The 19,607-nt window shown below is 58.8% G+C and overlaps 4 protein-coding genes across 4 annotated transcripts; 2 read left to right on the top strand and 2 right to left on the bottom strand.

The window, feature by feature from the left end:
- Positions 1–1,991: 1,991 nt before the first annotated feature.
- HRG_06034 (fungal zn(2)-Cys(6) binuclear cluster domain-containing protein) lies at positions 1,992–4,350 on the bottom strand (the record flags this gene model as incomplete). Its single annotated transcript, XM_044864505.1, has 4 exons — positions 1,992–2,801; positions 2,911–3,450; positions 3,508–3,810; positions 4,096–4,350. The coding sequence occupies 4 exons, from the start codon at positions 4,348–4,350 to the stop codon at positions 1,992–1,994; spliced, it is 1,908 nt and encodes a 635-aa protein (XP_044721037.1).
- Positions 4,351–7,311: 2,961 nt separating this feature from the next.
- HRG_06033 (prion-inhibition and propagation domain-containing protein) lies at positions 7,312–9,341 on the top strand (the record flags this gene model as incomplete). Its single annotated transcript, XM_044864504.1, has 2 exons — positions 7,312–7,390; positions 7,471–9,341. The coding sequence occupies 2 exons, from the start codon at positions 7,312–7,314 to the stop codon at positions 9,339–9,341; spliced, it is 1,950 nt and encodes a 649-aa protein (XP_044721036.1).
- Positions 9,342–13,467: 4,126 nt separating this feature from the next.
- Positions 13,468–14,188, bottom strand: HRG_06032 (clr5 domain-containing protein; the record flags this gene model as incomplete). Its single annotated transcript, XM_044864503.1, has 5 exons — positions 13,468–13,537; positions 13,586–13,714; positions 13,777–13,804; positions 13,876–13,991; positions 14,052–14,188. 5 exons carry the CDS (start codon positions 14,186–14,188, stop codon positions 13,468–13,470), a joined length of 480 nt encoding a protein of 159 aa, XP_044721035.1.
- Positions 14,189–16,752: 2,564 nt separating this feature from the next.
- On the top strand, positions 16,753–19,318 carry HRG_06031 (Cytochrome b561/ferric reductase transmembrane; the record flags this gene model as incomplete). The annotated part of the gene is made up of 3 exons (XM_044864502.1): positions 16,753–16,909; positions 16,980–17,519; positions 17,571–19,318. The coding sequence occupies 3 exons, from the start codon at positions 16,753–16,755 to the stop codon at positions 19,316–19,318; spliced, it is 2,445 nt and encodes an 814-aa protein (XP_044721034.1).
- Positions 19,319–19,607: the final 289 nt, after the last annotated feature.

Below are 19,607 nucleotides of genomic sequence, written 5' to 3'. Positions count from 1 at the left end.
CGATTTCATGTTGACCTTTGCGGCGGGCGCATCAAGATCCGGCTCCTGGCCAAAGGTAGATGACGCACAGCCACCACCGGTACAAGATGAGTCCGGCACGGATCTGTGGGATGTCGACGAGATCCTCTGCGCGAGATGGAAGAAGCGCGGACGAGGGGAATTCAGGCAAGCACTAGTGCGATGGACGGGCTACGCAGAGCCGACTTGGGAGCCAGTTGAGTGGTTGCAAGGAACAATTGCGATGAAGGCATTCGAGGACAAGTACGGGCCAATCAAGACCAATGATGGCCCTAGGGAGAGGTACGAGACGCTGGCAGGAACGCAAGAACCCCGCAGACGCCGACCTGGTCGGAGGGGACAAGGGGGGTAATGTCACGGGCTGTGCCTGGCTGGTGGACCCGGTTGTACCGGGTCCGGTGGGTCGTCCGGTGGCAACACCGGCCGCCCGCGGACCCAGAAGCTGCGAGAACATTCCGAGAAGGGCAATATAAGCTCGCACTCGAGGCTACGCCTCGAGTTCAGCTTCTTTTCCTCCTTAGCTCTAGATAGACAACACCTAGGCACCTGCTTGTTGAATAAACTCCGGGCCAGCCTTTCACACCGTTCAAGGACAGCAAGCAAAGGCAGACCGCCTCCAGAATAGAGCCCGCCGAGAAAAGGCGCCCAGGCAAGACTTACGACGGGCCCTGCGCACGGCTCGGCAAATGTCGTCGCCAACAAAGAAGAAAAAACCACACAGACAGTTGTAAAATAACCTCGACAAGAACAGAAGACATCCCGCCACCGGCCCGGGAAACACGCCAGAATCATCTCACGCGCTCTAGTGGCGCCCCTAACCGGAGTCTAGGAGAGAAATCAAAGCAACTCTTGATTGGATCCGAAGATCTGAACCACCCCCCGTCTCGGCTGCACCTCTAATTAGTCTTGCTAGCCTGGGGGATGGGAGGGGGGGGGAGGGGCGTGGCCGAAGACCGCGGCCCCGGATCCATTTAGTTCGTTGGTGTGCGACGACGCACAGTCGCATTGCCTAAAGACCTCGCGATTGGTGATTTGTCGCTACCCGCGAATCAAACGGCTTCCGGATCCCGAATCCCCCGCTTCGCCTGCTGCCCAGCATTCGGCCCCGCGCCGGCCCCGCACCTCCGAGGATCCACTATTTCGGCCACCTGCTAGCCCCGTCGCCGTGCCCCCGCCCCCCGCGAACCCCGCGATGACGGGACAAGATTCACGCGCGCCGGCGGGCATACAAGGAGCCTGCGCCGAAGTATCCACTCACGGGACCCCCGTTGGCCGCCAGAAATGATCCCTGGGCCTGGGATCCCCGGAGCGGGCCTTGCTGGGCCAAAGTCGCCGACCACGTGAGATGATAGATCCCCGAGAGGGTGGTGATGCATGTAGCAGGGGTCTCCCCCCCCCTCTCTTTGCCCTACTCCACGTCGAAGCCAACTTCTTGTCCCTGCTGGTCGCCGACCGTCCCGAAGGCTCCTCACACACCCCATACCGCATGATGTTAACGTCCTTGCTCGCCCGAGTCCCGAGGATCTGGATAGACACCCGGCCTAGTATGCAATCAGGGGTTCGGGAAAATAAACGCCTGCATGATCGTACGTAGGGCTAGAGTGGACCTGGGGAGGCGCCGGGAGCGCCACACTAAAGCAACCTCACCTCACGGGTGCCCGGACGGCCAAGCTTGAAAAGGGACGCGGTTTCACTTTGTGGGAGTTGCAGACGAACGGGAACCGCCAGGGAGCAGTAGCGCTATGTCCTGAGAGAACGACCAACAACATACAAGAAGAAAATAACTGATTTGGCACTTCAGCTTCGAATCCTCGCCCGCTCTCACAAGCCTGATCACATCATCCGCCTTTTGACGGCCCCCTCTGAACGCTTTTCCTTTGGCGTTACTCATTCACTCATATCAACAACACACTGCCAGACGTGCGGCTTCACTCGTATCCGCGCCATCAAGGCTTAGGCCAGCGTTTCACCCCTCAACCAAGCAAGTTAGGCAATGTCTGCAAGCTCTCAATTTCGTTGATGATGGAGTCGTCGGTTGCAATCGTGTTAAGCATGTCCTCATGCGTCAGTCCCACCCAGAACTCCGAATTGAGCCGCTGCTGCTTCTTCGCCTGGTATATCTCCTGCGCCACAAGCTTGACCTGGCCACGAGCTCGGTCGGCGGCCCCCCAGACCTCGGCAAGTCGGTTGAGGGCTCCGATGTTGAGGCGAACTTGCTGACGCAGATCGTCGTCGTTGTGGGGGATAAAGAAGAGAGCCCACCGGCTGAGATGGACAATGGACGAGAGCGTAATGACGCAGGTGAAGAAGTGCGTGTGCGAGAGCAGCGGTACGCGATGGGTAATCATGGTGCTGATGGCATTGGCCGAGGTGATGGTATGCTTTGTGTGCGCGTTGAAGAGATCTCCGGCCGGCACCATCTGATGGGGCGCGCACGAGTTGATGTCCTGCGTCGGCGTCGTGTCGAGTTGGGAGTGAGGCTGATGGAGAAGGATCGAGGTCGCGTGCATCATCATGTGGGCCTGGAACATCATCTCGTCCAGCCTGCCATCTGTCTGCAGGGCGTCCCTTTTGGACTGGGGCAGGTGTAGCCTCCAGTTTGTGAGCAGGGCTTCGATTCTCACCATGTTCTCGTCTTCGGGGCCGAAGATGGGCGGTGTCCTCATAAACTTGCCCAAGTTGCGGGCGCACAGGATGCGGTACGCAAAGGACGAGAATTCGCGGTCTTCATCGGAAAAGTCTCGATCCTCCAGGTCCTCGAGATATAGCGGGATCGGAATTTTCTGCGACAAGACACGCTTGCGTTAGTTGACTTGATTCAAGGTGAGACTGCGCGGCTCCTTTTCTCCCCCCTGAATCCGCGATTTTGTAGGCCAGCGGGAAACAACTCACGGCGGATATATACTGATGCTCCTCACACGGAAGCGCGACGTCGGCGGGAACGTCAAAGAGGAGAAAGTTGGTGACACGGTGGACGCCGGCAACCATGCCATCGACGACGAACAGATCCCACCAGGTGCGCCGCCAGCTCTCCTCGAGGACGGGGATGCCCTGACCTTGGAGGGTGGCAAAGGGACGAGTGTTGAGGTCGATTTCCAAGGCGAGCCGCTCCACGTCGTTGAGGATCTCGCGAGCCCTTTCCTGCTGGCAGCTGCCGTCGAGACCGACGATGAGCAGCACCATGGACTGGACGAGGAAGCCATCCCTGGGCCGCTGGGGATCGTAGATGAGACTGCAGGCTTCTTCGAGCAACCCATCACGGACCGAGGGGCTGACGTCGATGTAGATGGACCCGACCCATCGAATGGCGGCAAGCAAGGGCTCAATCATGCCCCCCTTTGCAATCCTCAGGAGATGCTCGCGGGGCAGGACAAAGGGGTGCGATGCGAAGAAGTGGTGGTAGAAGGAGTCGAGGCAGCGCTCGGCCGTCGTCTGGATTGGGATGTGCATGGGGACGGGGCCGTTGTGATGGGCCGTGGCAAAGCCGACGGGGTCGATGCCGTTGACGCTGCAGTACGACTTGTAGAGCTGCATGTTGGAAGGTCCCGAGTTCGGGGTCAGGTGAGATGCCGGGGTGCCCATGGCCGAGGGAGGGAAGCCGCCAGCGCCGAGGAGCATGGGGCAGTCGGGGTTGTCGGGGGGCGAGGTGGCCTGGCGCTTGTTGGGGTTCTGGGCGGTGCCGCGGCGCGGGCCCTTGTAGCCGCGGCGGGAGGCGACGTAGATGCATTCGCTCTGCGAAGAGAGACAGCGTGCGCAGGGGCTTTGACCATCGCACTTGAGGTGCTTGTTTCGCTGTTTGAGGGCCGAGGTGCGGGGTGGGGGTCAGTGTTTTGCGTCTTCTTGTCTCTCTCCTCTTCGCTCTCCCCATATTTCCTCTTTGCTCTCTCTGGGGGGAACAGGTAGTGGCAGAAGCAAAGACAATGACGGCGAGTGACAGGCGGCAGATGAGACACGGAGCGGAGCCCGGCGGAGCAGTGTGGAGGAGGAGATGGTGAGCCAGCTCGGCGCAACGGTGTGGAGAGGAGGGCAAGGGCGGCGAAGCAGCAAGACAAGCAACGGAAGGGAAGAAGCACTCACGCATGCCAGGCAGGCGGCCGGAACCGTCGTCTCACGAGCCTTGTTGGCATCGCCGGCGGCGTTTTGCTGCTGCTGGTCCGTCGACGGCGAGCTGCTGCTGGCGGTGCTCCGGCCACTCTCGACCGCCTGGTGGTGCGAGGCGGTGCCAGGCGAGGAAGAATCGGATCCCGGCCATGACTGGTGCTGTTGGTTGTTGAGTGGAGAGACAGACGGCGAGTCGTCCGGCGGCAAGGGAACTTCGGCAGGCGTCACCATTGTCGCGGCGCATGAGCCAACCGAAGGAGGAGCGAAGGAGGGAGGGGAGGAGCGGCTACTGCTACAACAACAAACAACGACGACGACGACGACAACAACGACAATGACGACAACGACGACGACGACGATGACAACGACCGCGACCGCAACCCACAACAAAGGAAGACGGGGCGTTGGAGGAGAGGTGGAGGAAGAGGAGGTGGCAGGGACGGTGAGGAGCTGAACGACAAGGGATGGGAGGAAAGAGCAGGGATGAAGAGACCTTTTCTCTTTTCTCACCCTCTCTCTCTCTCTGATTTCCCCTTTCGCAGCCTTATCCTCTGGCGAGGCGGTAATGGAAGGGGGGCTGAACAAGTGCTCCGACGAGATACAGGACGCTTGCGAGTCGAGAAGCAGCTGAGGTGGGGAAAGAAGGTTGATTGTGCATTTGTGGCGGCGGAGAGGAAAGGAAGAAGGCTCGCGCAGGGCACCGGCGAGCGAATTTTTTTTATCCCTCTCTCTCGCGTGCGCGCGCTCTCTTCTGCTGCCTCTCACGCCTCCGTACCTGAGCCGAGCCCTCTGTACATGGACCGATGCCATCTGTCAAGTCTGTCGAGGCTGCGGTGGTATCCAATTCAAAGCGACGGCGGCTGCCATTGGCCGAGGTCGAGGAATGTCGCAGGCCAGAGTGTATGTACAGTACAGCACAGTACAGGGGGGGCCACCAGGGGAGATGCCTGCTGGCTTGCGGCTGTCATTAATGAGATTCGGCTCCTCGCTCTCGTGAGTCTCTACTTCTGGTCCTTGGCCCGGACACATGCGGTTGGCTTTGCCAGACACCGTCTCTCCATGTACTATCTCTCCGTGTCTCGTGGGTGTGTCTCGTGGGTGTGTCTCTCGTGTGTATCGTCGTTTGTTTTGCTTTTTGTGCCAGGCCTTGACCGTTCAGCCGGAGTCAGTGCCTGCTGCCTAGGTAGTACCAAAGTTTGTGTGCAGGTTTGACTGTACTGTACGGCTGCTGCAGGCAGCCCTACAGTACGAATTGGCCTAGCCATTCACAGGTGCGGGAGTTGGACCCGGAGCACCACATGCTCCGTGTTCCGGGGGCTATAGAGTGCTGACTAGCGCACCGTTTCTCGCCGGGGGAATAAAAAAGAAGAAGCAGCATCGTCACACACGCACACGCACACACGCACACCCGCCCAACAAGCACGCACAGTACGCACAGCGAGTGTTCATGCCTGTATAGCTCGACTTGCTCGGCAGGAGAAGGAAATCAGGCACACTGTACGGTCCAACGTCGAGCCTGCCTCGTGGGCGGTCCTGCGGAGTACCCTTCCATCTCCAGGGACTGAAGCACATGGGGACTGGGCTAATCTGATGGTCCAGAGACGCGGCCTCTGTCCAATCAATCTCTGCACGCGGATCTTGGTGCGCTGTCTCACTCGTCAGCTCTTCGTCGGCACCCCTGCCCCACACGCGTTGCCGGGGAAAGAAGCTGCTGCACATTGACAGCATTACAAGCACGCCACAGCGGTAATGTTTCAGTTGTGCGAAAGGAGCCGTGGGCCGTCAACTCGCTCATCCCATGGCGTCGATTGACAGTGGACTGCAGACAGTCTACATGTTCGCCCCCGGCATAGACGCCTGTGGTCCCGTCAATCCAAAACAAAGTGCGGAGCAGGATTCCCGCCCTGGGGAGCCCTTGAAGATTGGACGAGACAATATTGCGATGGAAACCAGCCGACGACCCCTGTAGCCCCCTCACCCAGCCAACTTGCCAGTGACATGCCGCGCCCACGGATGGATGACGGAGTCACCACCTATCAAACGGTCGGCACGGTGCAGACAGCTATCTAGGGTTGCGTCTTGCAGTAGCCTCAACCGTCGAGATCAATGCATCATCACATCACATGCTGCCAGAGACGACCTTTTACCCACATAAATACTTGCTGACAATATCAGCTGAAGGGTCCTTGGATAGGCCCTGACTCGCATTGCATCTCTTTTAGTCTGCTCTCTCCACCTGGTGCGAATGCGTCTACCACGACTCCGCCCTCCTCACGAAGCTCTGAGCCGAGCCGCCTGCCCGTGTACCACCAACTTGCATGTTTGTGCAATGCTGTACCACGCACAGTACCTATACTCGCCAGCCACCGATGGAAAAGTCTCCGCGGAGCGACAAGAGAGAGCGCGTCTCTTTCAGGGGGTCGATTCTCGGGACGACGATTGCGAGGTACCGGTACCGCCGCTTCAGGCACCATGGAGCGCCAAAAATGACCTGTCGTGCAACCCCCAAGACCAGCCGGCCCCGAGTCGAGACCTCTCCCTCTCGGTCTTTTGCTCCCAGGCCAAGGGTATACTGCATGTGTCTTTGATTGTTTGATTGTTCTTATTCCCCTGTCATCTTGTTTGCCGAGCCAATCGACCGCCCCTCGTCGTAGATCCTCAGCGGTTCCGGCCCCCTGTTGGCTGTAAGAGGTAGAATACCTAGGTAGGTACCACCTACTGTACAGTAAGTCCCCGCTACGTCGAGCTCTGCAGGTACTGGTAGCGGTACTCGCAGGGACCTCGTGCGTTGTACGGGCCCCCGTCCTTGCCCAGTACGGGTATAGTCTGTAGTTGTGCTGAGTACAGTACATAGGTACCTCGTACTCCAGCCTATCAACAACCGCCTTCACCCCTCCCGGCCCCCACGGCTTCCCCCATTGTGTCTCGTCTCAACAGGCCTCACCCTCTTCTCCTCATCCTCCGCCACCTCCGCCCTTTCCACCTCCACCCGCTGCTGCCACCCCTCTGTCCGTGTTTCAGCCTTTTCTCGGCTACGGCATCGGCTCATGTGCGGCTGGGCATCTCTAGCTCTCACCCCACAAGCCGGTCCCGAACTTCGTCCGCATCATGGCCATTGTCCGGCCCCGTCAGCATCGTCAGCATCACGGCTCCCGGCTGATCACATGATTGCCCACCTCTGTCTCTGACTCCATGGATCCCCTCTCCATCGGCGGCCTGGCCATTGGCGTTGCCTCGCTGAGCCTCCAGGTCTACACGGGCTGCATCCAAGGCACGTAAGCTCGGCTTTCGTCTCCGCCCACGGCCTCCGTGCGCCCTGATAACCATGGCTCTCTTGTTGCTAGTCCTCAGGCATCCAGCTCCTCGTAACCGCTCTCGGCTACGAAGATGAATGCAAGTATCTCAACCTGCGCCTGCGCATGGAGCAGCAGCGCCTCTTTGCTTGGAGCGAGACGTCGGGCCTGCTCGACCTCGATGCCAGCAACCACGAGAGGATCCTCAACTCCAACCTCTTCAACCTGCACCGCCAGACCATTCTCGACCTGCTCGTTCAGGTCCAGTGCCTCTTTGACGACTTCACCAGCCACCAGCGCAAGCACAACAATCTCCGCCCCGTTCGCGATGACGACGACCTGCTCGGCGCCCCCGACAAGGACGCCAAGCAGGCCAACTTCCCCATGTCGGACAGGAAGCGCGACTTTATCAAAAAGGCCATGGTCGGCCTCAAGCTCAAGTCGCACGGCGGCTGGGTGCGCCTCCGCTGGTCCTCGTTCGACAAAGAGGCCTTTGAGAGGCTCCTCGCAAAGTTCTCCGCCCTCAACGACAACATGACCAACATCCTCGACCACTCGCTTCAAGTTGAGATCCGACACACGGTCCAGGACACCAATCGCGGCGTCCTTCTCTTGCACCACAAGATTGCCGACCTCAGCCATCTCGTGCTGGCTCTCAAGTCCCAGCTCGATGTCGGCGCTAGCCAAACGACACCCGCTGCCTCGCGTGTGTCCACGAGGGAACGAGAGGCAAGCATGAAGGCCTTGCTACAGCTCGCTGCCCTGGCCAGATTCAAGGCCTTCAACGAGACCATAGACCCCCAGGCCGGCCTGCCCACCCACGCCGACGCCGCCGCCGCCAAGTTCCTCGAGCTGGCCGGCCCGAACCAACCGCGCGACCTTCGGGTAGCCCGGCTCCGCATTGAGCTTGACCCCGATGTTGAGGCGCAGGAGGCGCCCCGCTGCGAGGCTCTCCTCAAGGCGACCGCCGAAGATGGCCAGGAGACACAGACGAGAGTGTGGATCGAGTGGAAAGACTACGACGGCGCCGGCGCGTACCCCGACTCTCTGTCCAAGGAGGACATTGTCGATCGTGTGCGCAAGCTGGCCTCGCTGCTGCACCACAGTCCCAAGCCGGACGCCTTCCGGACGCCTCACTGCCTCGGCTACTTTGACAAGGCCGACCCGGATGTCGCCGAAGATGACGTCGACGTCCTCGACAAACGGCTCGGCCTCATCTTTGAGCGCCCCAACGGCGACGAACTCGACGGCGCCCTGCCGCCCGTGTCGCTGCATGATATTCTCCAGGACACCACAATTCGCAAGCCGCGCGTGACGGAGCGTGTCAAGCTCGCGCACGCCCTCAGCAACTGTCTACTTTATCTCCACGCCGTCAACTGGCTCCACAAAGGTCTACGCAGCCACAACGTCCTCTTCTTCCGCACGCACGCCGGTCACGTTGACCTGCACCAGCCCTACCTTTCGGGCTTTGATTTTTCGCGGCCGGGTGGCTCCGACGAGATGACGGACGTGCCGGGCGACGACGCCGAGCACGATCTGTACCGGCACCCGCTCACGCAATCCAATCGACGCTCGGATCGCGAGCGGTCCAATAAGAGCTTCGACGTCTACAGCCTCGGCGTCATCCTAGTCGAGCTGGCGCACTGGAAGACGGTGGACCGGGTGTTGGGCATCGACCTGCGGCGGGCCAGAGGCAACCACAAAATTGTCAGGCAGGTCAGGGAGCGCCTCGTAGCGAACGAGAGCATTGGCGCTGTGGGCGCCGAAATGGGCCAGAGATTCGAGGGGGCGACGAGGGCGTGCTTGGCCGGCGGGCCCGAGCTGGGGCTGCACCCGGGCGAGGACGAGACGGCGGATGAGGTGGCCGAGAGGTTGTCTGTGAGGTATTACGAAGACGTGGTCAAGAGATTGGGAGAAGTAGTTGTCTAGTCCGTCTCATAGGGGGGTGTATTCTCAAAAGCAGAAAAGAATGCAGACAAACACGCATGGTCTTAGACCATTCCTCCAACTCAACTGTCCAAAGCCCTCTTCACAAAAGAAGCCTACGTACTTCCTTTGCCTTCCTTGCAGCCGGAGCCGCACGGCCCTTCCCGCTCTACTTATTTTTTTAACTTTTACCCTTCTGGAATTCCCCCCTCTTGATATACCTGAAGGCGTTGCACTTGGGAGTCGACTCAAGTGCGCCAGGTCTAATAAAGAAGAAACCTGCAGACGATCTGGATGGTGTACTGTATGTTCCCTGGCGGCCTGGCCATTCCGCAAACGCATGTCGGCCACTCCCACGTTCGCTTCATGAAACAAGGCCCCTCTCTCCAACGCCAGCCAGCCCCCTCCGATGCTTTCGAGAGGGGAGGCGGGACGGCATACCCTACCCGGGCTTCTCCGCCGCGGGTGCATGGCGCAGGGGGGACGGCCCGGTCTCGACCTTGATGGGGTTTCCCGACGAGGAGGGGGTGTAGCGAGCACGCGCGCGGGAAGAATGGCATCATGAGACAGCAACGCCAACTCGTGGCCGAATTTTGCCTGTTATGCAGAGAGAAGGGGGGTCCAAGTCGAGGTCAGAGGCGAGACGGGCGGGAGAAAATGCCGTTGCGGCCGGTCGTGTCTTGGCGGTGCTGGGGGCGGGGATACCGGGGCGGGAACCGGCCCCACCCGGAGAAAGTGGGCCATCAAAACGTGGGGAGGTGGGAAACGCGGCGGCTGGAGCCCGGGGCGGGAACGCTTGCCCCCGTGCGTGTGGTCCGCTCTCCGTCCAATGCGCTCCGGCATGAGCCCGACGTGTCCTGTCCGAGCACGCGCACGGCGGCTGATGACTGCGCTTTGCCATCTTGAACCAGCAGGCGCCCCACTCGAGCGTCGAGAGAATTTCGTCGGCTTCTTTCGGTGTCACGTCTCCAGTTCCAAAAGGAAAACGCCATCCTCCGGCAAACAAAAGGCAAGGCAGTACCCGCTCCCTATTCAGGTGATGAATTTTGTACTGGCTGGGCAATAGATTTTGAACCAACATACGTTTCTCAAGTCGACCATATGCGAGACAAACTGCCAAAGCCTGTCCTCCGAAAGACTGCACGGGGCTTCGGTGCCAATGGTCGCGGCGTCGTCCAATTCGGAAGCATCCTTTGCGTCCTCTGCTTCTTCGACTCCTTCGGTGACGTCACTCACCGCTCCATCGCTAACCCGCACACTCTCGCATCCGTGTTGAAGCGGATCTCGTCGAACCATTTTCTCGTCTTCATCGGTCCATCCTCCGGAATCGTACAGGATCTTGACGGCAGCGCCGTGTTCCTGACTTGCAGCTGCCATTACTGACCTGATGTACTGGCACCGCCAGACTCCTGTGGTGCCAGTTCCGCAATGGAGGAGAACCTTGAGCATATCAAGCCTTCCTGCTTTTGCAGCCACCTCCATCGCCGTCTTGGGACGTGACGGTGCATTCGAAGCATTCACCCGCGCACCACCTTCGAGCAAGAGCCTTGCTATTCCCAAGTGGCCATTGGCAGCAGCCAATTCCAACGCCGTCGGGCCTTTTACGGCCATTGGTGGGGCATTTACTTCGGCTCCGTTGCGCAGCAGACAGTCGACGAGATCCGAGTCACCCAGCCGGACCGCATATTCAAGAGGAGATATGCCAAATATCATCCGATCCTGAGCCTCTATGTCGTGTTCATGATGTTCCCCAATTATACGAAATGAGGAGTAATACTTTGTCTCAGGCCCAGACTCGTTGACGTCTGCACCAGCTTCCAAAAGTAGGAGTAACAGGCTTTTGTCGTGGTTATTGATGGCACAGAGCAATGGGTTGCCGATTACACAGCCCGAATGCATAGAACTATTTCTGATTCGTTGACCGTCGTCGATTAGGATTTGCGCAAAAGAGAGTCTGGCCCGGGAGGCAATTAGGGTCCAGGTAAGTTTTTCAGCCCGGCAGCCACTTCTCAAAAGCTCGTAGAATGCCTCGATATCATTTCCGATGACAGCTAATCCAAGTGGGCTTCCCTTAAGACAACCGGGGCAACGCCAGTAATGATTCGTGCCTCTGATATCCACGTTCCGGAAACGATCCAACTTGACTGGTAACAGCGCGATATTTGAGTGCGGCAGATGTACAAGCAGCTTTTGCAGAAGGCTCAAGTCTCCCCGTCCAGCGGCCAGACCTATAGCCGTTGTTTCCAGAATATGTGATTGCGCTTTTGGGGGCCGGTTGGCAAGAAGTCGATCAATGAGGGAGTACATTCCAGTCACGACTGCAGCACACAAGCACCCCGGCTCGTAGGCATTCGAAAACGCCCCAAGCACGCGGTCAAGAACATCGGGCTCTCGGGCCAGTATTGCCGCTTCCAGAGCCGTCGTTCCATCACGGTCAGTCTGCATCAAACTGCCACCATGATCCAACATAAAATTCACAAGGTCCCAATTACCGAGACGAATCGCCAAGATGACTTGTCCTTGCGCAACTGTCGCCCCCTTTTCAATGAGGAGTTTCGCAATAGCAGCGCCGTCGTCGGCCTTTTCCCGTAGTTTGCGGTTGTGTAGCCGTTCCAAAGCCGATTCAAGCGCACTTGCGCCGTGCTCGCCTATTTCATTGGGGTTGCCGCCAGCATCCAGAGCGGCTGAGAGCATTTCCAGGTGCAATTGTCCAGTGGCTAGATAGACTTCACCTCCCGTCAATCTAGCACCGGCTCGAATCAACGCGGTAGCGCAGGCTAGGCTTCCGAGTTTTGTACGCTGGAGCCTGATATCGCCGTTCACGGCAATTTGCAGAGGTGTGCGACAAAACAACCTGCGCCCGTATCCACGGGGAGAGTGGCGCTCAAGGGCGATTTGTCGTTGCAGCGCATCGCCCGTGGCCGACGCGCCGTTGACGTCGGCGCCATTGTCGATGAAGAATTGTACAAGTTCTTCTTGCCCTTCATCAGCTGCTATATGGAAGGGTGAAAGGCCAAGTCCGATTGACGTGTCAAAACCGTATAGCTGGAAAAGTAATTTACAGGTGCTGAGGCGGCCTTCGCTCGCGGCCACCTGCAAAGGCGTGCGGCCGAAAGGGTTGGGAAAGGCGCCGGCCGGGTTGATACTGTGGAGGAGGCGTATAGTATCGTCCTGCCCTTCCTCAGCGGCAGCTATAAAAACATCTGGCGTCGCAAAGGCGGCCACTGCCATGGACGGATGATGAGTCGCGAGTAGCTTCAAAATGGAGAGGGTTTCCTGTAGCCCGACCGCAGCAGCTGCGCTCAAGGCAGTATCCTCGTATAGAGAGCCAGTGCGGGCTCTCAATGTGCCGCAGAGATTGGCTCCTCGCTGCACAATTGACGCGGCGACTTCCAAGTCCCCTTTCCAAATGGCAAGATGAAGGGCCCTGTCGGGATTCATTGGCGCGCCGTGGCTATGCAGGCGCTCGGCGATGCACCAAAGAGTAGGCGGGTCATGGCGCCAGTAATCGAGTGTGAGCTCCAGTGCTGGCACGGGCTCGCCACGAGGCAGCTTAATATTGACGTCGGCGCCAGCTGCCAGAAGGCACCTGATCAGGTCCAAATTGCCGCAGTAGATGGCAACATGGAGGGGCACAATCGCCTCGATTGGCAGTGGCATGGCTTTCACGCTGGTGTTTGGGTTTTGGCCTAATGATAGAAGCCACTCGAGGATGCTCACGGTATGCTTGTCGCTCGTTTTCTCATGCCAAGGACTCGCCAGCTGAAAGATGGCTGCGCGGAAGAGATTGTCCATGAATCCGTGGATCGTCGGTTCATCAAGCCCCTTGAGATCGGCTTGAAGACCCAGGATGCCAGACTCTCGTAGGATATGCGTATCCTCATTCCATTCTGTCCAATCCCACAAACTGGACATATTATTGGCAATTCTGTAGACTGCCATGTTCAGACATTGATGAATAACGTCTTCGGTTGAACCGTGGAGGAGAGCCTGAGCACGTTGGAAGTGCTCCTCTGGATAGGCTTCGGGCATCAATTTCCCAATGTCGGCTGCTAGACTCGAGACATGAGGCTGTTTTCTTGTCGAACTAGACTGAAAGCTCTTGGTCACGAAGTAAGAAGCAAAATTTCTAAAGCGCGCCGGCTGGGAACCGCACACTTCTCGACTGCTGACCCGCCGAGTGTTTGCCATCACCGTAGCTGTGGGCGGTTAGTTGTCGCTCAAATGTTCTGACATGGGGGGCTAACATGTCAGGTGCCTGGCTTGGAAACGTAGCCATGGTAACGTGCTTGGCCATTCGAAGTCCCCGGGGAGCGGCCGCGGAGTGCAGACGATAATCTGCGCATCGTTTGGAGACGCGGGAGTGTGCACTGGTGCTATATCAATCAGCGATCATGACCAGCCATGCGCAGGACAAAGCGACAAGCGACAAACTCACAAGAGGCGTGTTGCGCCAGATTTGTCCTCTGTCGATGGCGTTTTGTCTCTTTCTCTATGGTCGACCTCTTCATACGCTTGCCGCAGTATATCACCTCACTGTCTTTGCCCTCTCTTCTGCGCTTGGCCATGATGCTGTCAATCGAAGCCCATCTCTCTTTGCTGATGTTCTTTCGAAAGTCCCACTGCTTCAATTTGTACTCCAGCTGTGCCTTTCTAGAAGTTCGTCAGTCTCGTACCGCCGCCAAAACAAACATGGGACAGGACCAAACTGACGTGACAGTAAGCCCGAGGTTTGCCACCTCGACTACCAGATTCTTGAGCGGCATTTGCTCCACGAGATACAGCCTTCGGATGGCAGGCTTGTGCCGAAGCCATTCCTCCTCGGTAGGTTGGGGACGGGGCGGCCCCATTGTATTGCTGGGTGCAGAAGTGGCGGTGACCGAAAATGGATGTCAGATGGCTCAGGCTATTTCTTTCGGGTGAGTGAGAAGAGAGGATGAGCCAGAGAGAGATGTGGGAGGGGGCGATGGGGGGAAGTGACTCGTTATGTATGTGTAGGAGTTGGGGGCAAGGCCGTGCCGGCGATTCGCTACCCCAGAGACCTGAAGGCGTCAACTTCACCTATCAAGGTAACTCGGGTTGGCTGCTGCAGAATCCGGAGGCGCTTGCCTATCCACCTCCTGAGTGGCTATGTCAGAATCTGAAGGCGCAAGTACTTTGCGTGTATGCCTACCTCGTGTGTGACTGCAGCAGACGCCTGCAGGTCTTGCCCATGAGCGGTATACGCATTCCATCTGGCCAAACGTGGCCGGGGGTGCGAAAGGGGGGCGTCCCAGGTGGTGGGTTATTGGTCGTTGCCAGAATCTGAAGAGTTGCGATCCGTAACACAGAGCAAGGATCCCAGGCGGTGGCAGCCCGCTCAGTCCAGGACCATCATGACCACCTGCGCCTCGGTCAAGTGCCCAAGCTGCCCAGAATTTGGAAGCCCATGGAAGACGGCTGGCCTTTGTTGGTTCTTCTTTCCTGCCAGAATCTGAAAGTCCATGGCAGGTAGTTGGCATCGGATATGTCTGCGTTGCTGCCAGAATCTGAGCAAGCCAGAGCGTCAACGTCCGGTCGGAGGGGGATCAAGTCCTGGCCAGCGTCTATAAAGTCGCCGTTGGAAGCCCTGTCTTGCCACTTGCTTTCAGCCAATCGGTACTCATCTTCTTCCTGATCCTGTTAGCCAAGAGCTACCCTCTCTTCGACTGCTTGCTCACTTGACCTGCGAAACATCATTTCAACCCAGCCAGCCCCAGCCCGGCTGCGATTCACAGTACCCCGCTTCCCCTTGGCGAGATCAAACGGCATATTGCAATGGAAATGACAATCGAGGCCATCGTCGCAATCATTGCGCTGGGAGTTGCTCTCCCGCCCACGGCATATATTTTTTGCAAATGGATTCAACGTTGGCGCGGAGCCCGCCACAGAAGCTCCCGTTCCCATAAATTCCAGCGAGATCACGTGAAGAGAGCCGAGAACATGAGTGAGCTGACTTGGAGAGACCAGCGGTGGCTTCGACTGACGCATCTGTTACCGTGGTGTAACAGCATCATCACTGGAAGTCTGTCGTCTCAAACTATCTCAACGGCACGCCGAGATCTCGCCGCAGTTGGAAATAGAAACTGAAGCTTTCCAGGCCCTTTCTCTGGCGGCATAATGTGAGTTTTACGACACTTCCCCCGAGACAGATAGTCGCAGGTTTCGTGACGCTTCGTGAATGCTAACGGATGTGCGAAGGATTAGGTCGGGGCTGCTTGACGTTTCGAAGTAAGCGATGAAGACTCGGGCACATTTTGGAGAGAACAAAGATTGTGTATGCATATTTGACTGGCGTTGGGGTCATTTCATTGATTTGGGGCAGAGCCGAAGAGAATGTGTTGGAGCCCTCACGGCTTAATATCCAGAGGAAGGGACTCGGCACGCACCCGAGAAGTACCAGGACGAGGCGGAACAATGGCGGAGAGGTGGGATATTATGTCTCTGGGTGAAAAGGAGAGCAAACAGGCCCACGTTGAATTGTTTGCCGACGGGATCCTCAGACGCAATCAAATCGGGGATTGAATGTTGGACGTGCGGACGGGGGCCATGTCGGCGCTGTAACCGAGCTCTTCAACGGTATCGTGAGCCAAGATAATGGCCCAGCGAGGCTCGCCTGGGAGCAAGGGAGTCGATTAATTAATTAGCATGGAAGAGAAGTTGAACTTGGATTAGCCCCTCGTCAGGTGTAGGGTAACGCCCCGAAGTAGGAAGGAGGAGGACTCGCTGGAGACTGCTGACTCATCCACTGTCCACACTTCCTATTTTGGCCGATGAGTGAGGAGCGGCCCGCTCTGCGGCCCGGCCTAGGATGTGCGATGTACCATGTACCTGCTCGAGCGTCTACAACAATAGCGGAAAGCAAGTGCTCAACACCTGAGCAGCTGCCATTGGTGGACCCAGCAAGCATCAGGGATCGGCTCGTCACCCCGCGCAACGACGCAAGGGACAACCGAACCCGTCAGCTTGACTGTTGCCCCAAGTTTCTACACCGGCTGCGACGCCGACTTTTCCCACTCGTCCATTGCAGAAACATTTGATCTTGACATGGCATGTGTTGCATACTGATGAGACTCGTCGTTTCGAATCGCAGACCATGAGCGCCGTGAGCTGGCCAGCGCCGCGTCCATCCCAAGGCTTCGACGTCTGCAATCCGACCCAAACAAGCGCTGCCCGACCTCGTCATCCGCATTCCATCCCATCGAGACAGCCAGCATCCCCTGCTTCTTGCCCGAAGCCCGCAATCCTGTACAGACAATTGAAAGCCGGTCGATAACTCTAATCCTCCTCACCCGCATTCCCATCCGCCGAACCGACCCATACGCCGCCGCCGCCACTTTACCTTGCGAACCGGCCCGCGCCCGGGTCCCGGCCTCCATTCCCAGGGGTCGCCGCCATGGCGCCGGCGACAACGGGCGACTTCTCGCCGCCCGGCGCTGCGGGATACAGCTCCGACACAATGGCGGTCGGCGACGGGACGTGGGACTTCTCCAGGAACACCTTCCTGCTTCCCAACCTGCAAGGCCTCAACTTTGACACCATGCGCTACAATGGTAAGACTACCGCTTACCTCCTTGCCGCCGCCTGTCGCTTGTCGTCCCCAAAGCTAATCCTGGGTCGCAGGAATGGGAAATCGTTTCTCGACCCTCTCCCAATACCACCGCATCGTCGTGGCGCATGGAGTCATGGCGGCTCTCGTCTTCCTCCTCATCGTGCCCAGCTCCGTCATGATGGCGCGCTTCTACTCGAGGCAGCCGGGCCATGCCGTCGTCTACCATGCGCAGCTGCAAGTTCTTGCAGGCCTCATGCTCCTCGCCGTCTTCATCCTGGGATACTTTGCCGTCGGGCCGAAGCGAAGCTTGTCGAATCCCCATCACGGCATCGGGGTTGCTATACTCGTGATCTTCATCCTCCAACTGGTCGGAGGTCGCCTAGTCCGCCACATTGCCAAAATTCGATCGCTGCGCATCATGATTCATCAATGGTCTGGGCGAACCATTGCGCTCTTGGGCATCGTCCAAGTGCCTCTGGGACTCACTCTCTACGGCTCGCCCAGATATCTCTTCATCTTGTATGCGCTCTGGATGACTTTCCTCCTCTTCGTGTACTTCGTCCTGAGCTATCGGTCCGCCGGTCGCCGCGAGCTCTACATGAGCGGGGCCCGTTCCGAAGCAGGCCGTACCCGGATCACCGAGTCGGAGTATTTCTCCACAGACCCCAAGCCTCATAAAGAAGGATGGACGAGATGGTTGGGACCGCTGGCAGCCGGCGCAGGCATCTGGACCATGCTGCGAAGGCGGAATAAAGACCAGGGCCAAGGCAGGAGCCGGAGTCGGGCTCGGTCGCGGTCCTACAGCAGAAGCCACGGGCCAGAGGTCATCCCATCAAGACGCGGGTCTGAGAGCTTTCTCGGCGAAAAGTATTCTGAGACGACCCCCCCACGGAACCAAGGGGGCGGGATGATGAAGGTGCTCGGAGGGGCTGTCGCGGGCCTCGGTGCTGGGAAGCTCTTCTCGAGCTTCACGAACCGACGGCAAAGTCGACGAGATGAGGAATACTCTGCCGTGTCTACAGAGACACCCCGACGACAGCGATCCAGGCGAGGCGCCCCGACAATGAGCGAGTTAAGCAGCGACTACACCGACGACTACAGGCAGGACCCTCGCGCCGTGACCAACACGACTCTGCTTCCACCGTCGGCGAATCCACCACCCATTGTCCAGGGCAGAAGCGGCATCGACGACAGAGACCTGCGACGCCCCGTGACGCCCCGCCCCATGTACGCGCGTGAGTCCGTTGGCAGAGATTACGACGAGTCCGACTACTCGTCTTTTGTGAGCCCCTCCCGCCGGCCGGTCACCGATAGATCGGGCGGCGGCTTTGCCAAAGGCATCCTCGCTGGGCTGGGAGGCGGTTGGCTCGCCAAGAAGATGGCGGACAGGCGAGCGAGGAGGGAAGAAGAACGCCTGCGAGAGGAAGAGGAGATGCGGTCTGGGACGCAGGCCCCCAGATACACCGGTGACGGATACCTATCACCGACGAGAAGGAACTTGCGGCACCCTCCACCCAGACGTCCCACGGGCCGGGCGGGAGACACAGACCTGTCGGAAATCACGGAGTCGTCGGTAGTCTCGCGGCCCGCGGCCGGCAGCCACGGCGCTCCAATGCCTCCGCCGGCGCCCGGGGGGCACTCCAAGTCGCGGCCAACCGATCCTCGGGACTTGTCACGCTCCGAAGTAGAAGGCTCGAACATGTCAGCAGATGGCCGTCGCCCCCATCGAGGGTCTCCTTCGCGACGGACGAGAGCCGTCGAGCGTGCGGCAACGGCAGCGGCGGCACGGGCTAGCAGTCTTGCCGCCGACGAGGAACGCAGCCACCTCGACAACAGGGAGCGCTACGGCTCGCCGCAGAGTCAGCCGCTCAGCGTTAAGCTCAAGGTCCACGACGACCGGGACCGCAACGTGACGCTCAGGCGGTTGACCGAGGAGGAGGCCTTGGCGACGCGCGGGCCAAGGGGTCACGGCGACTCGATGAGTAGCCTCTCGGGCCTTGAAGCACCCGGTCAAGGTCGGCGATACCGGAGAGACGGGAGCCAGCAACGAAGGATGGAGCGGGCGGCGGAGCGTGCTGCAGAGCGTGCCGCTGAAGAGGAAGATCAACTGGCACCGCTTTCACCCCCCCACCCGGCGTTCGCCAAGGGAGCCCGGCGAGGCAAGGACTCTGCTTATTTTTCGGGACAGCCCGGCCCCTCGGGTGCAGCGCCGCAGGCCGGGCAGACCGTCTCGAGCCTAGGGAGCCCAGAAAGCCACGGGACGTGGAGCCAGATGAGCCTGTCGCCCAGTGGACCCGGCGTGGCCCCGGACTCTGCGGCAGCCGACGACAGGCGGCGTCGGCGGAGACAGGAACGGAGAGCAGCGGCTAGTACCGCTTCGCGGCCGTCAGGACAGGACATGTTTGAATGATTTTTTTGAGGGGAGGGGGGAGGCGAGGCGAGCCATGTTGGTTGATGGACTGAACCGACGAACAGACGAGCTATGAGCCCATGACAGGCTCGTGACGACGCATATAAAGAAGGTATGTATATACAGGACAAGGACGCGGGGCGACCAATTCTGGCGTTTGCGAGGGGGGAAGCATCTTGGGCGGCTTTATTACTTGGAATGATGGCTGCACATGGTGCATTACAGTCGAGAACGTGATACGGCACCTTTGGAGGGTACACAGTCAACAGTTATGAGGGAACGGACGGAA

The sequence above is a fragment of the Hirsutella rhossiliensis genome, assembly GCF_020360975.1.
Source record: "Hirsutella rhossiliensis strain HR02 chromosome Unknown scaffold00005, whole genome shotgun sequence".
NCBI lineage: Eukaryota > Fungi > Ascomycota > Sordariomycetes > Hypocreales > Ophiocordycipitaceae > Hirsutella > Hirsutella rhossiliensis.
Note: the sequence above shows the minus strand (reverse complement) of the source record. Positions and strands in the feature narration are given on the sequence as shown.